The sequence below is a fragment of the Maylandia zebra genome, linkage group LG15, assembly GCF_041146795.1.
Source record: "Maylandia zebra isolate NMK-2024a linkage group LG15, Mzebra_GT3a, whole genome shotgun sequence".
In the NCBI taxonomy this organism is placed as follows: Eukaryota; Metazoa; Chordata; class Actinopteri; order Cichliformes; family Cichlidae; genus Maylandia; species Maylandia zebra.
Genome location: NC_135181.1, coordinates 24,700,641 through 24,717,186, shown reverse-complemented (window position 1 = coordinate 24,717,186; position 16,546 = coordinate 24,700,641). Strand labels below are relative to the sequence as shown.

At 39.9% G+C, this 16,546-nt stretch overlaps 1 protein-coding gene across 4 annotated transcripts in view; it reads left to right on the top strand.

Annotated features, from left to right (window-relative positions):
* The window catches only part of cd109 (CD109 molecule), a 46,626-nt gene extending 33,128 nt beyond the window's left edge, over window positions 1–13,498 (top strand). For 3 of the 4 annotated variants that reach the window (XM_076874178.1, XM_004561125.3, XM_076874180.1), the window contains 10 exons: window positions 392–473; window positions 578–806; window positions 1,655–1,826; window positions 2,443–2,633; window positions 4,085–4,240; window positions 4,656–4,721; window positions 5,050–5,186; window positions 5,799–5,955; window positions 6,026–6,128; window positions 13,121–13,498. In XM_076874178.1, coding sequence (XP_076730293.1) covers window positions 392–473; window positions 578–806; window positions 1,655–1,826; window positions 2,443–2,633; window positions 4,085–4,240; window positions 4,656–4,721; window positions 5,050–5,186; window positions 5,799–5,955; window positions 6,026–6,128; window positions 13,121–13,332 — 1,505 coding nt within the window. In that variant the 3' untranslated portion in view covers window positions 13,333–13,498. The remainder of the gene's footprint in view (window positions 1–391; window positions 474–577; window positions 807–1,654; window positions 1,827–2,442; window positions 2,634–4,084; window positions 4,241–4,655; window positions 4,722–5,049; window positions 5,187–5,798; window positions 5,956–6,025; window positions 6,129–13,120) is intronic. The other variant, XM_076874179.1, reaches the window with a different exon arrangement.
* Window positions 13,499–16,546: the final 3,048 nt, after the last annotated feature.

Here is a 16,546-nt window from a genome sequence, read left to right as displayed (position 1 = left end):
TGTTTCACTTTACAAATGGCGCCCCACATACCTTGGCACTTGTGCAGGTGAAGCCAAAGGCAAGATATGTTTCATCAAATTTTCTAGTCTTTGACTTGGAAGAAAGTTGGTTTGGAAACATATTTGGCGATGCTTCATCTGCTTTGCGTTTGTGTGGAGCCCTGTCAAATACTGGTCCATTACGTGAACAGTGTCCATGAGTTTGTTTGTTTTTTCTTTTTTTTAAATTCATTCATACCCCAGGTGCCTCACACTTTAGGAACATCTGATCACACCCTGTTGAATAAACACATTTAAAATGCACATCTCATTTATTTCTCTAGGTTAAGAACCTCTAGATTTGTCATTTGTCTTTGCCTTTTTTCGCATCATCTGATGTCCTCTTCACCAGGTTATGAGCGGGAGCTCACCTTTCAGAGAGGAGATGGCTCCTTTAGCGCCTTTGGAGAGCAGGACTCATCTGGAAGCACCTGGTATGTGATAAATATACCAGGTCTGTCTAAAAGAAAACATCAGTAACATGCTCATATAACTGAAAAACTCAGGAAAACTAATAGCAGGTAGTCTCTTTGCACAGGCTCTCTGCTTTTGTGCTGAGGTGTTTCCTGCAGGCACGGCCCTTCATCAACATTGATTCCAACGTGCTGCACAGTGTGGCAGCTTGGATAGCCAGCCAGCAAGGGCATGATGGGAGTTTCTTGGAGCCCGGCAGGGTGATCCACACCGAGCTCCAGGGAGGCCTGGACGGGCCTGTTTCTCTCACGGCCTACGTCCTCATCGCCCTGCTGGAAGACGCTAGCGTCAAGGTGAGATGCCATTGTTTAGGCACACTTTCCAGGGACATTTTGAGAGATTAGTGTGGGTCCGCCTCTCAGACTGAAACATGGGGAGCAATTTTATATTCAGCTTTTCCTTTGCTGAGTTAGAAATATTTTTAATATTTAATACTTATTTTAGTTTTAGTTATTTGATTTTTGATTGGCTTTTAACTCTTTAAGATTATTTTTCTGTCATACCTATTTTATTGAGCTATGTGTCTCCTTATTTAAGTTCCTTTTTATACATTTTCTGTTTATTATGGTAACTTTTAACTGTAGTTACAAAATAATTGCTGAACTTTAGGATAAACAAAATATTGTGTTAACTTGTGACACATGTTTGGGTGGTGACTCATATTTTGAAGTCAAAACTTTCCATCTGCAGTCATTTATATTTGGAAGCAGCAAGCACATAACAGAGCAGGCATAAATGGAGAAGATATGCCACAGAAGTCTTAAAAGCATAAAAACAATGACCTGGGGTGGAGATGGGTTGCAAAGTGCCTTGCAGAGTGGCTTGCAGATGCAGTAGCAACAATGGACAGGCTGAAGAAGCTTAAACAGTGTTCACTTTATAAGAGTTACCAAGTAGACGTACAAAAAAACATTCTTGTGCATTTTAATTATCTAGGCTTCTGTAGTATTTTTAATGTAAAAATCAATTTAAAAACCAAAACTGACCATGCCTTATGGTTATTATCATTAACCAATCGATAAAGAGAAAGTCTCTGTTTTCCTCACATTCATGGGTAAGATCTAATTTGGCCTGACATTGTTACATGTGCCTGTACCAACCTGTCGTCTCACCTACTGCTGCCCTATTCCATATCTGTCAGGCTCTGTATGAGACCAAGGTGTCTGCAGCCGTGATGTACCTGGAGACCCATCTTGCTCTTGGTGTCTCCAGCAACTACAGCCTCAGTCTACTCACCTACGCTCTGGCTTTGGCAGGGAGCTCCAAAGCCCAATCAGCACTCAATAATCTGACTGGACGAGCTGAGATAAGAGGTACAACAGCAGCTGTGTCTTAAAAGCCAGTTTAACATTTGGGGGACATAAGCTTTCTCTGGGGGTTGTTATAACTTCATGCACCTCATTCTCATAGTTTCATGCAAATCTACATTGTTTGATTGTGAACAGAACTGTTACATTCAGTTAAAAACATTTTTGGATCATACAGTGGTTTTACTTGAAGAATGGTGTCCTTTAGTCTTTGTATGATTAATTAGTCTGTATAATAAAAATCACTATTATAAATAATTATTTCTTATTTTGAAAAGTTCATAGCTAGAAAACTCTGTTGTAATGGTAATGTGGCAGACAGCTAGACAGGACCAAGCTCCAACCTCCAGGTCAGTTTGGTGAGGCCTAGAAAACAAGCCTGTCCCTATGCCTCACCTCTGGTAATTTTAGTGACTGAATCGGATGTTGTTTCTTTTATTGGTGTCTTTCTCAGCATTTTAATTGAATTATCTGAGAGTTAGCATGGCTGGAAAAATAATCCACTTCTTGGCTTTGACTTTTAGCTATTTGTGGGAGTCTTTACCCCAGATATTTTTTGATCATCTTGCTTCTCTTTTTAAAAATAAATCATCTGAATTATGCCCTGTCTTTCTGTGAGCAGACGGTGTGCCGATGTGGTTCTCCCTGGATGACGGCCTGTCCTCATCGTGGCAACCTCGTTCATCTGACATTGAGATGGCGTCCTACGTGTTGCTGTCTCATTACAAGCTGAACTCAATCCCAGAGGGTCTGAACCTAATGAAGTGGCTCAGCCAGCAAAGAAACCACAGAGGAGGATTTGGAAGCACTCAGGTCAGATCTTAACTCCAAACAGAAGTACATGAATGTAATCTTCAAATTATTAAGATTGTACCAATCCTTAAAAAAAATTTTTTCACGTCATTATAGAAATAGGGGTGACATGGGTCGCGAGATTGAGACACAGGCATTAGAGTCTCTTCATGCGTGTTTTTTTTATTTTATTTTTTTATTTTTTTTATTGGTTTTTCACGTGGAATTACCAAAAATAGAGAGGGTATAGCCTAACATTTGAAACAGGAAAAGACCGCCGTGTAATCGATTTATTTCAACAAAGTAACTGTATTTTAAATATCACCTTTTTAAACGGTAACTGTAACGCAATACAGTTACTCATATTTTGTATTTTAAATACGTAACGCTGGTACATGTATTCCGTTACTATATATATATTCATTCCCCACTCACCTCTGTGGGCGGTTAATCCCTCAAGCTCGGGTCCTCTACCAGAGGCCTGGGAGCTGTCCTCCATGTCTGCAATGTTGCCCTCTGGTAGTTCGATCCCCTCAGTTCTGACTACCTTCCCTCTCTTTGTTATCATCTGACTACACTTGTCAAAAACTACATGTGTCAAAAAGCAGAGCTCATGCAGAACTTAATGCATTGTGTTTATCTGTGCCATGGAGCTCTATCATTATCCAAAAATGATTAAAAAGACATCAGTGGACAGGGCTGCCCTGTTCCTTTAACACCATAAACAGACTAATTGTAGTTTATTTAGATTCAATCCACCTTCCTGCTGGCCCGAATTGTCACTGGAGCCACAAATGTTGGCATACATCACTGACTGTGATTGTCTTCTTTCCAAATCTCTGCAGTGGAGTTTGGGAGAGTAAAGTTCACCTGAGCCACAGGGACACAATAACCACATGATAACTACAGACATGCGAGGATGAAATAAACCGGAACAAAGACGTCAGGGGGAAAAAAAAGCTACACAGGCTTTTGATTTCTGCATCATCTTCTTTTTAACACCAACAAAACATAAAACAGACTTGTTGGCCCTGTCAACTCTAAATAAAGGACTTTTTCTCTACTGATTAAACTGGATTCATGTTTAAAAAAAAAAAGTCCCCAACTGTGGTTATATGTCACATCAGAGGGCAACTGTGGCCGTCTGGGTATGTAGTGACTAAAGACTTATTAACCTCTTAGCACACATGGCCACTCGTACATGCAGAACATGCAAGGCAGATGGGGAAACTGCCAGTAGATCCGAATACAGCACAGTGAGTAAAGCCCAGTGAGGCGTTGTCTGGCAAAGATTTTCTCTAAAACAGATGCACAGACATGTGCTGAATAGCAGACTCCCATCCTCAGCTGTAAACAGGAAATTAGCAATGAATATCAAAGCAAAGGATCATCAGGGATTGAAATCCCCCACATCACAGACACACGTTTGCTTACGTGTACCATGTGACCGCGAGTCTCGTTTTTTATTTCAGGACACAGTTGTGGCTCTCCAGGCTTTGTCTATGTTCGCGGCTCGCATTGGGTCGCACGACACTGACGTCACAATCAGGGTGGACATCGACCCTTCGACCACTGTCGCCTCCTTCCAAATCAACAACGAGAACTACCTGCTCCATCAGAGCCAACAGGTACACAGATGAGCCAGCGTTATCGGAAAACAGCGGCTGAAGTATTATCCAGCAATATTTGTGGGGATGAGTCAGATATCGGCTGGTTATTGAAGGCTGTCAGCAACTGATCAGAGCAGAGTTCATGGAACAGTGAAACAAATGATTACATCCAGCATGTAATATTATACAGATAATTCAGCTCTGTCATATTCCCTCATATTGAAAGGAAAAACGTGGAACTATATTATATTTCCTAAAAATGCCCTAAAAGATTTACTGCTTGGTGTGAGTCAGTCTTCTAAAAGGAGTTGCCTACTCCTTTTAGTCCAGTTAAGGACTTAATTTAGTTTTTAACAGTTGTTTAGTGCACAGCAATAAAAAAAACTGCAATAATCTGTCAATAAAAACATAGAGATTGTTTTTTATGCTTTAGATTACTCCAGAAGAAAGTTTAATCCTGCAGGTGACAGCAGAAGGTCGTGGACTCGCCTTGTTTCAGGTAACAGGACATGTCACTCGTGTAATAGCACCTCCTGCTGGTCTGTGTTCAGTCTGCTGAATGGTATAATAGTAAGAACAATAGTTGTTCAGATTATGTCAAAAACAAAGCCACTTAAATTGTGGTAGTTAAAAAGTTAAAGAACAGAAGCACATATGTCAGACTGCCCACTGGGTCAATGCTGCAGAAAGCTTTAGTGAAATTCTGCAGAAGCTACTTACAGCAAGTACTTTTAACTAAAGAAACAATAAAGAAGCTGCATTTTTCCTTTAAACCTCTGTGTGATTCTCATTCTTATTCTGTAAATTTGGTTCTTCTCTTCCTTCAGCTTAACGTTTTCTACAACGTCAGGAACAAGGAGATGAGGAGAAGGAGGCGAGAAGCTGGCGAACAGGAAGCGTTTGAGCTGTACGTCGAGCTGGTCGACAGCGAAGTAAACTCTGCACATCTGTACATCTGCACCAGGTGAGCGGGTCGGCATCTGTTTCTTCACATGCCAACAGCTTGATGCAACAGATTCATCAGCACAGCAATCAGCAGGATGTGTGAGAAGCGTTTCCAGCGATCATCGTCTGTTTACAAACAATAAAACATAATCAGCCAAAAGCACCAGATGTCAGTTTGACAACAGACCCGAGAAAAACTGAAACATTTGTTAGAAATAACCTTTTTGAAACCAATACATCTCCAAATATATTTATTCACTTTTGGAAAGTGCCTAAAACAATACACAGATAACTTCTAATCACTGTGGTTATTTGGTCTTTGCTCTGACAAGTTTGCTGAAACATTTAAATTAATTTCTGTTCATCAAGAAATTATTTTTTATTGCTCCTTCTTTTTAAATAAATGTATCATTGTCGGTAAATTTCACCCTAATTATGTTTATACTCTTGAGAAAGTTCCAAAGATAAATAAAGGAGTACTTTATAGCAATTAAATTTATTATTTTAATTTACAAGAAACTTAATACAGGCTAAGAGTCAAATAAAATTTGATTTGATTAGAATAACATTTTGAATATCATTTAAATGTTTTTTTTTCTTTTCCTTTGTGTGGTGTTGTGGTCCTCTGCAGGCTGGTGTATGGTCTGGGCCTGAGTGCAACGGGAATGGCCATCATGGAGGTGGGGCTGCTGAGTGGCTTCAGTCTGTCGCCGGTTGGCATCGAGACTAACGACGTTGTAAAGAAAGTGGAGACGCAGCTGGGAAAAGTCATCCTGTACCTGGACTCAGTGAGCGGCTCACAAACACTGATGTGTCTGAGTGTAAATACTGAAGCTTAAGTTATAAATTTATTTCCAGGTGACAACGCTGGAGATGTGTGTCCAGATTCCTCTGATTATTGAGTATAAAGTTGCCAAAGTCCAGGAAGCTACGGTCGTCATCTATGATTACTACGAACCAAGTAAGACTTCGCTCATATGCTTATATTAATGGATAATCATTTTACTCTCCCCTGCAAATACTGTGTTTTGCCCAATAAAATCAAAGAACTCTTATTTAAAATGATATATAATTATAACACAAAAGACAAAGTGTTGTTGTAACAACATGGTGGAAACTCTCTCAAACGTATTCATTCGTTGTATACATGTGACATTGTTTCAGACTGAGAATGAATTGAGGTGCAAACTATTTTAACTCTTTCCCTTATAAACCAGCTCTATTCTGATTAGTTGTCCGCCGTTAATGGAAACTGGGAGTGGGGGGCTTCTGTGCAACTAGCCAAAGCAGTGTGGCAGGGATGACTGTATTATCTTAACAACATCATAAATAGCAGAAAGTAGAAAAAATTGCCTGAAACAGAGCATTTAGAGCAGTCTGAAGGCTGAGCTGGATCCTATGGCTCACAGAGATCACTTCTGTGTGTACTCAGCTCATTATATGAAGCTTATATGAAGACCACATTCAAGTTCATGAACAAATAACAATTAAACAGTATACTGTTTGCACAGGGACACAGTTGTTATCATTTTTCCCTGAAAACGAGGGACTGTATAAAACAATTCCTAAACAGTTAATGCAATATTGTAATTAAGCTCATTAAAGTCAAAGTGAAAATCAGCACTTTAACCTCACTGAGGCTGTTTGATCCACTGTGGTAGTAAACGGAAGCAAAATGACACAATAAAATGCACGATTGTGTAGAAATATATGGACCTAAAGCAGAACATGTCCACTTTTATTTTTTTACTTTCAGTTTTGATGTTTTTATAATCTTGTATATGGGGAAAATGCATGCAGTATGATCCAAACCAGGACAGCCTGTCATGTCCATGTAAACACACCGAGGACCTCCACTGACGTTTTATGAGTTTTTTATGCTTTTGTTTAGCAAGAGTTTAGCACTGTGTGTTCACCCAATCACGCGAAAAACCTGTGATTAAACAAAATGTATTGGCCTGAATGATTGCTACAAGCCTTTTTCTCTAGAACAGGGGCGTCAAACATAAGGCCCCAGTGCCATAATGGGCCTGGCAAAGACTCCAATCCGCCCTGGATCAGGAAATCTGGAAAATTTGAAGGAGTGCACACATTTTTGAAGTTTTAATTGTATTTTAAAGCTTTTCCTATTGATGACCCCCCTCACTCCCATTGCCCATCACTCTACACTAGGGGTGTGCAAATCCAGGCCTCAACGGCTGGTGTCCTGCAAGTGTTAGATGTGTCCTTGATCCAACACAGCTGATTTAAATGGCTAAATTACCTCTTCAACATGTCTTGAAGTTCTCCAGAGGCCTGGTAATGAACTAATCATTTGATTTAGGTGTGTTGACCCTGGGTGATATCTAAAACTTGCAGGACACCGGCCCTTGAGGCCTGGAGTTGGACACCTGTGCTCTACACCAAAACAAATAAGTAATAGATGAACAATTAAATGACAGAAAGTTCTACATTTTTAATGTCTAAAAATGTACACTTTTATACAGTGGATTCAGAAAGAAAGAAGAAGAAATTTTCTTTGAATGAACCAAAAATGTGTATTTTATATAATTATAGGACAGTCTGGGCAATGAACCAACTTTCTCTGTAATTTCACACATTTATCATGTAGTTTTGCTGCTCCAGCCAACTTGAGATAAAAGAGTTTTGAGTTTGACATTACTGCTTGTGAGGTAATGAAAAAACATTTACATTTTAATTTAATAATACATTTTTACATGCTTTGTGATAAAACAATAAATTGGGTATCAAAATAAGGTTTAAAAATATAAAAAGCAGAAGTATATAAGAATGATTTTCAGTTTAAAATATACTGCAAAACTGAAAATTCACTGATAGCCGCCAAATTTTACAGTTACAGTGGTCCCTCGCTATCCGGTTGTTCAGTGATGACGTGACGAATCCTACTTCCGGGCCTAAAGTAGTCTGCGTTTAATATGGCTTTTGTGTTGTTAACATGTTTAATGTTTTTTATTTTATTCTATTTGATCTCAAAAAGCTCCTAAAACAGTCAGTGATCACTGTTGACCTCTCTCGGCTTTTATTACCGCTAATCATTTATTTAAGCTCAGTTTTTAAAACCTTAGTATGTAACTACAGCCCAGCCCATGCAGCAGTACATGAATGACTAACCTCGTATTGTGGATGGATTATCTCAGTTGTTCTCCTGGCTGAAGTTTGGTCCTTTTACAGCATCCTGCCATGCGATTACATTTGTTCCTGACCACCGAGAACACTCACATTAACTTTTATCGAGTGGAAAAAAAGTTAGCTTGTTTATATTATGCTAACATAGCTGTGTCACTAGCGGTCACGTAGCACATCATTGTATACCAGCTAGCCCAACTTCAGTAACCCTACAAACGTCACTGCTGTTTAGTTTTCTGTCTTCATTTATGCTGGAAGTGATAACAGAGCTGTACGGTTTAATTTGTTTCCAAAACCCCGCAGTCAGGACATGCTATATTGCAGAGGTGGGACCAAGTCATTGTTTTGCAAGTCTCAAGTCTTTATCCTCAAGTCTCAAGTCAAGTCTCAAGTAATGTCAGGCAAGTCAGAGTCGAGTCTCAAGTCACTGGTGTAAAAGTCCAAGTAAAGTCACAAGTCTGAAATTTTGAATTTCAAGTCCTTTCGAGTCATTAAAAAAAACGAAAAAAAGAATGTTGCAGTTATATGATAAATGTAAATATTAGACCATGTAATTTTTAAATCTGTGTTTTTCTCAACACATGACAAAATAGTGAACTTAGAAAATATACACAAATTGTGAAATTGCACCTCTTTAAAATGCAGCTCAATTAAACCTAGCTCCAAGAATAATTTTCACCGACAGTTCTGAGATAAGCTGCATGTTATTCTTGGATGCGGTTGTAGGACCGGCTTTAAAATCGCATGACAAAAATATCATACACATTAAAAAAAAACTGCATCACCAACGTAGCCTGGAAAACATTTGCTAGTTAGATGAAGTCAGCTATCTCATCGTAGCATATTTATATGCATATTTATAATTATACGGATCTTGGAGTGAGTGCATACACTCGTGAAGTTTAGTAACTTCCGGTCACTGCAACAAGCCCAGGTACAGTTTACCGACGGATGGGTACAGGACCTTGAAATGCACCGTGTAGAACGAAAGACCATCGTACGTATCATAAGTTTACCAGTCTCACAAATCGTCGTCATAAATACACATTCGTTAACCGTTTATTAATAGGACCTTTGAGCTCAACGATAATTAATTAGTAGTGGAAATAATTTCTGGTAGCATCACAGAAATGTAGCAGTGACAATAATACTGTATGCTGTAATCGTACTGGGCAATTAGTGATACAAAAAACCTGTTTTATCCTGTGAATAAAAGTATATGTTTTTGTCAATGTACCATAATAACAGAAGCGAAACGCAATATTGTGTCAGGACAATTCACTATTTATGCACAATAAATAAAGGAGCATAGCGTGACAATTTCTGTTCAGCGCCAGACTTGCTTGTAACCTATATCACCAATTATGTTATGAAAATGACGTATTAACTACTACAAAACACTGACCTTTGTGTAAATGCTTGGAGCAGACTAACCTGTGAGCTGGAGTGTTCTGGGACGTTATATTTGATCTTGGCTGCAATCCAGGCCATCTGTCGCCTGTTTGTCACTTCGGAAACATGGCTCGAACAATTTCTCTTCAACGACGTAATCCGATAACAACCGATCTCTTTACCCGTCGGCTTCCCGTGGCTGTCATTCGACCGGCTATTGCAGTTAATCATACAACAGCTTCTTGACATTTTTGTGTTTCTTTTTATCGCTGTATAACTGATTTCAATTGAAAGCCTGCGTGCGCTAGTACCTCTTGCCACGAGTTCCCAGAATCCTTTGCGGTTCTACCCGTGAATGACGTCACATTTTCAATCTCTATATAATATGCATGTTAAATTTTATATTTGGGGTAAAATATCAAGTCTTTTCAAGTAAACCGGTTCAAGTCCAATTCAAGTCCCAGGTCATTGGTGTAAAAGTCCAAGTCAAGTCACAAGTCTTAGAACATTTTTTCAAGTCAAGTCTAAAGTCATAAAATTAATGACTCGAGTCTGACTCGAGTCCAAGTCATGTGACTCGAGTCCACACCTCTGCTATATTGTATTTAGATAGAAGCTAGCGAGCTAACTCCCTGCTAACTTCTAACTCCAAATGTCATAAATTCCGTTTTCATGGATGCCTGGATGTTAAACTCAATTGTTACACCTGGTAGAGCAGAATGCTGATCATTTTATTAAAGATGAAAGACTTTAGACAGTTTTTCAACTCTCAGTAATGCCATAGTGGTGACATGTAGTGTGCCTCAAGGGTCGGTTCTAGGCCCTGTACTTTTTAATTTGTATATGTTGCCTCTCGGCAGTGTCATCAGGAGGCATGGAGTGAACTTCCACAGTTACGCTGATGACACGCAGCTGTACATCTCCGTGTCTCCTGATGACACCAGACCAATGGATGCCCTTTTTAACTGTATCTTGGATATAAGATCTTGGATGGCAGAAAACTTTTTACAGCTTAACCAGGACAAAACTGAAGTTTTAATTGTCGGTCCTGAGGCTCAGAGAGAGAAACTCTTGTCTAAATTAGAGGCATTTTCACTATGTCCTTCACTACAAGTGAAAAACCTGGGTGTTATTTTTGACTCTGAGCTTGGTTTTATCCCACATGTTAAACATGTAACCAAAATTGGATTTTATCATCTAAAAAATATAGCCAGAGTCCGCCCTATTCTCTCTCGGGCCAACACGGAGATGCTGATGCATGCTTTTATTACCAGTCGCATTGATTACTGTAATGCCCTGCTCTCTGGTCTTCCTAAGAAGAATATTTCAACTTTACAACTCTTGCAAAACTCGGCAGCTCGTGTGCTGACGAAGACCAGAGGGTGGGCCCACATTACACCGGTTTTAGAATCGCTGCACTGGCTCCCCGTGTGTTTCAGGATCGATTTTAAAGTTCTTTTATTGGTTTTTAAATGTCTTAATGGTCTTGGGCCTTCTTATCTCTCAGATCTGCTTTTACCATACGAACCCTCGCGGACCCTGAGGTCCTCTGGTACTGGCCTTTTGATTGTCCCTAAAGTCAGGACACATACTCACGGAGAGGCAGCTTTTCAGTGGTATGGTCCTCGTCTGTGGAACAGCCTGCCGGAGGAGCTCAGGGCCGCAGAGAACGTACATGTTTTTAAGAACAGGCTCAAGACCCACCTTTTTAATTTAGCTTTTACTTAGCGTTTATTTATTTTTTATGCTTATTTATTCTATCCTGTTATTCTATTATTAATTTAGGATTTACCTAATATTTTTTTGATTTTATTCTTATTCATTTTTTAATCTTCTTACTCTATTTATATTTATATTTATATTGTATCCTGTTCTTATTTATTTTATCATTTTACCCTGTATATATCGTATTGCGTCATATCTCCAGTGTTTCCTCGGAAGGCGCTCTCTGCACCGGGGCTGTTATTGACCGTGGCTGCTGGGTCTCTGGGGTCCTCTCAGCCTGGCTGGGGGGCTCCTTGGCCTCCCTCCTGCTGTGTGCCCAGCCTGGAGGCTGCGGTCTGTGACCGGCTCCCGGTGCAGACAGCTCCCTGTTATAATGTTTCCTCACTTGGCTCATGCGAGCCCAGCCCAATTTTTACTCTTTAAGTGTGCGCGTGTGTGTATGTGTGTGTGGGTGGGGGTAGGGGGATATATGTGTATTGAGAGTGTGGGGAGTGAGTTGGAGGGTGGGGTGGGCTGCTTTTAACTATGTAAAGCACTTTGTGCTACATTTTTTCTGTATGAAAAGTGCTTTATAAATAAAGATTGATTGATTGATAGTGATCGTTTGATATATGGACCTGCAGCGGAGTTTAGACCCAGACACGGCTAGTGACGTCAGACTGAACAACCGGATAACGTGGTTCACCTTTGCGGCCATGCTGTTTTGCAGATTTTTGGGGGGCAATTTTGCATGCTTTTATTTATTTGTTTATTTATTTTACAGTGCATTTTGTTCTGCGTCCTGATCGGTTGTAGACCGTTGTCAGTCAATCTTGTGCCGTGGTCCTGTACAGTACAGAATGCGTTCAGCTTGTCAAATTTACATAAATCTTCGATCGCTAGCAGACTCTGAAGTGCTGTACTGTATGTTTGTAAGTTTTCAAATTAACGAACACAACAATGTCGATGAAGTGTTTTGCACCGTCAAAGGAACCTGTGGTAGCACCCAAAAGGCAGGGGAAGATGCTACCATCGCATAAAAAGTTGGACTTCTGGACATGCTAAAGGAAGGTAGATGTTTTTCGGACCATAAGGCACACCGGTTAAGCAAAGCAAAATAGTCAGATAAGTCAAACTTGATTCAACTCATTCTTCTTGCTTCCCTTACTTTCGTACAATTGATCCATTAATGTTCAATTCTCTGGCAGCTGCTCTATTCCCATGTTCTGGACCTGAAAACAGGGTTTGATCTTTGGTTTCATTCCATAATACTGGACTTATTTTTCTATGAAGATTTGAACTTTGAGAGTTTTTAAACAAGAGAGAAACGTGTGAAAATGTTCATGCCTGTCTGAGAAAAGTGTATAAAGTGTGTAGTGAGGGGGTTTGCAGTCTTAAAACATCTATAATAATTGTAAAAAATAAAGTTGGCTTCTTTGCAGGTTTCACCTATCGCAGGTTATATTTAGAACGTAACTCCTGCGATAAACGAGGGACCACTGAAAATAAAAATCATTATTTTTATATATATATAGATATCTATATATCTATATATCTATATATAGATATCTATATATCTAAAACTGGTGATTTTGTTTTCATCCTTCCCGTCTCAAACATCCTCCATCTTTAATCATTAAAAAGAAACAGCAGAAACACAAAGGCAGAAACTGAAACCGTTGATCTCTAAACCTTCACGTCCTCCTGCAGGGCGGAGGATGGCGAGGGCATACACGTCGCAGTGGAGGAGCAGCATATCTTCCTGCTCACTCTGCGGGGACAGCTGCAGTCAGTGCAACGTAAACGGCGACTTCATTCCCGACGAAGCCATCTTCAATGCATCAAACAGGAACAGTGTCCACTTCAGTCTGAGTGGTTTTCTGCCCATACTGCTCCTCCTCTTCATCATCTTTGAATTGTAAACATGTCTAAACAAAAAGCTGCACATATAAATCTGTCAGGCTCGGTTCAAGGTTGTGGGGTTCTTATTTTGTTTCTGACTAAAATAGAAAACTGTGTTAGAGATGCAGAAAGTCACAGGACTCTTCTTTGTACTGTCCAAAAATAAACGTGACTGATAAATTTTGATTTCCGTTGCAGGTTTTCTTCCCTTTGTGTCCTCATTTAAAACTCCCCTACACTCACCGACTTCAGCTGTGCTGAAGAAGCGTGCATGTACCTGTGAAAGAAAGCTGGTGCGTGTGACAGGATATGAAAAACACTTGGTTCACAATAATGTTAGCAGCTGGGCGTTTCTTTTGTCTGTAGAAGCAAACATTTAAATATGATTTTGAGGTGAAGTCCCCCATTAAAAGCTTATACAGGAACATGTTTTGGTCCAAACAGAGATCATTCAGGTTCAGAGGCGTGCTCAAAAAGTCAGAGTTTTCACTGTCACCAAGGTCGCGCTCTTTCAATTGAACTCCTATGAACTTACAAACTGCTCTGCAGGAGGCTAACTTCAGAGTTTGGTTTAAATTGGCTCCACATTTCACTGATTCTGTTACTTACAATCTGTAAGTGTGATATAAGTGCTCAGGGGTATTTTACTATCTGCAGCACAAAGTGCATGTCCTGGCAATTTATTGAGTATGTATTTAGCTGGTGATGAAGATATTCTATAAATGTTTTCACACCTGGTCCTAATCTACTGCCAAGACTGTACACTGCTGGAACTGCAGTAATCGAGTACAGGTTACATGTATGGTATTTATCATGGAAAATATTCAGTGAGCGAATCAGTGAGGTTATTCCCACACCTCCTTTATGATTTATGTTATAAAGAAGCATCAATCGCTCAAATAAAAGTATAAACTCACGAATTCACAAGATGTGATTTTTCTCCTGCGTTGCTCTCTTGGCTTTGTGGCAACACCAGTGTTTCATTTTGCTTTTATACTTTATGTTATTTACCAGCTCAGATCTGATAATGTGTTTGACTGAAGTTGATGTGCTCAGCTGATTATTTTGTGCAGAAGAAGAGTCAAAAGAATATTCATGTTTTAAAGAGTGAGCACAGAGCCTGAAGCACAAAGTGTGGGTTCATAGAAAACAAGCAGTGTGAAGGTAAAATATCCTTGACATTGTGCATATTGTGGATTTAATTAAAAGTGACCATAAACAGAAAGTAATGAGCGCTTTTATATCTGAGATCAGAAAAAACTGCAGTATTTGGGCTCTAACACCTGTATTCACCTTGATCTCTAATTTATTAGATGCTGCTGCCTCAACTCCACTCTCCTCTTGCGCTTCCCTCATTCCTCAGCTCATTGCTGGTGGATCAGACTGATACAGGGATGTGTATTTAGGGACATGAAAAGGCTATAGGATAAAGGATAGCAGCCTTTGAGAAATCTGACTGGACCCAGGAAACTAACGAGGGTGAGACCAATAATGAAAAGAGGGAAGAGAAAGGCAAAAATCCCTGAGACACAAAGAACGTGAAAGAAAAGAACAGAGAAGACAAGCAGCCAGGTGAACACTAATGACCAAGAGTAAGAATATTTAGTAAAAAAACACAAAAACTCAAATGCAAGGCAGGAATCCATGGGTGGGGGAGCTGGAGACTATCCCAGCTGTCATAGGTCACAAAAATGTGTTTGACTCCCTCCACCTGCATGAACTTAACTGCAGCAGAAACATGTTCTTATCGTCATCTAAGCAAAAACTTCATCCTCACAGTTTAAGCTCTTTGATCACTTGAGTTTTTTGAGCGGCTTGCCGTTTCCCCACCACTAAAAGATTATAAATGACGGAAAATGAAACATTACATTTAAATTTATTCTGCGGGCATTAAACGTGTCTGCGATGAGACAAACTGAAGCAGGAGGTTGAGCAGCACTCTGAGGCCTTTCATAAATCTACACACTAAAGTAGGTACGATGCCACGGCAGCACCATAAATCTGTGCGACAATCAAAGTGACCGAGGCATAAACATTAACGACAAAGCCTCTATAAAGTTTAAAGCCCCGCCGATGATGAGCGCTCCGACAGCGAGGCAGGCTGGAAATATTTGACCCACGTGTGCACACGAGAAGCAGCTGGGATCGATAATATCTGCCTTTTCATGGCCTCATTACAGCTAACCTCCACTCAGGGTGCACCATAGCGGTCACTTGAGAGTTAGACGTGATCAGGGCATTTCTCAATCTTCAAAATTATAACATAAACTCTGAACACAAAGTAAACATTATTCAAAGTGACAAGTGAAAAAAGCCCCAGAAGGTCAAACTCATCGAGACACTGATCGGACCACACCGTGGGGTTATAATGCTGACGTCAGAGCGCAGAGAGGTTATGTTTACATCAGTCCAAGAAAACAAAGTTCACTATGAAAAAATGAATAAAATAAAATGATTTCTAAAGTGCTGTTTGAGAGTCAAAAATGGGGTCCAGTAATATTACGTGGACACTGCGTGGCCAAACTAGTGTATATTTCTCGCTTGGAGGAGACGTCTGATTGGGTGTCTATTGGACGTACAAACAAGGCCAACATCTGTGTGTTTACGGCTTTGCTTTTGCAGTCTATTTTCACGTGGGAAGATACAGAGTCTGTTCCAACACCATGTTTACTAAGAGTGAACACCATGTTTACTAAGTGGGAGTGGAAAATGCTTAGAAAAGCTTTTATTATAAACACATATGAAATGGAAAATATTTTTTTAATCTTCCAGGTGAGGATGACAGAAGTGCAACTGATGAAAGGCTTTGGTTGTCAGTGAGTCTGCATCTCTCTCTTAACTAACCGTGTAAGGAGTGTGAAAGGGTCTCTGAATGTCCTTCCAAAGTTTAGCAGCAGTCCAGCGATCTTTGAGATATTATAAAGTAAAGGGGAAGCCCAACGGAACGACTTGGTAATCCCTGCAAACAGCTGGCCTGAAAACAGGATGGCACATTCCTTGTATGTTCAAGCAGTATTCCCTGTCAGAATCTGTGCTGTCATGATAAAGCAAAAATTTCCTAGTTGGAAAAGCAAGGTGTGAAAGTCACACTTTCTCTGTGGAAAGTAGAAAGTTTGAACCACAAACACAAATGAAAACTGTTCTGCTGGAACGGCCTGCATATTAATCAGCCATGACACGGTGTATCAGATCCTGTCGGGATATAAACACGACCACAGAGGGAACATGTTTCCT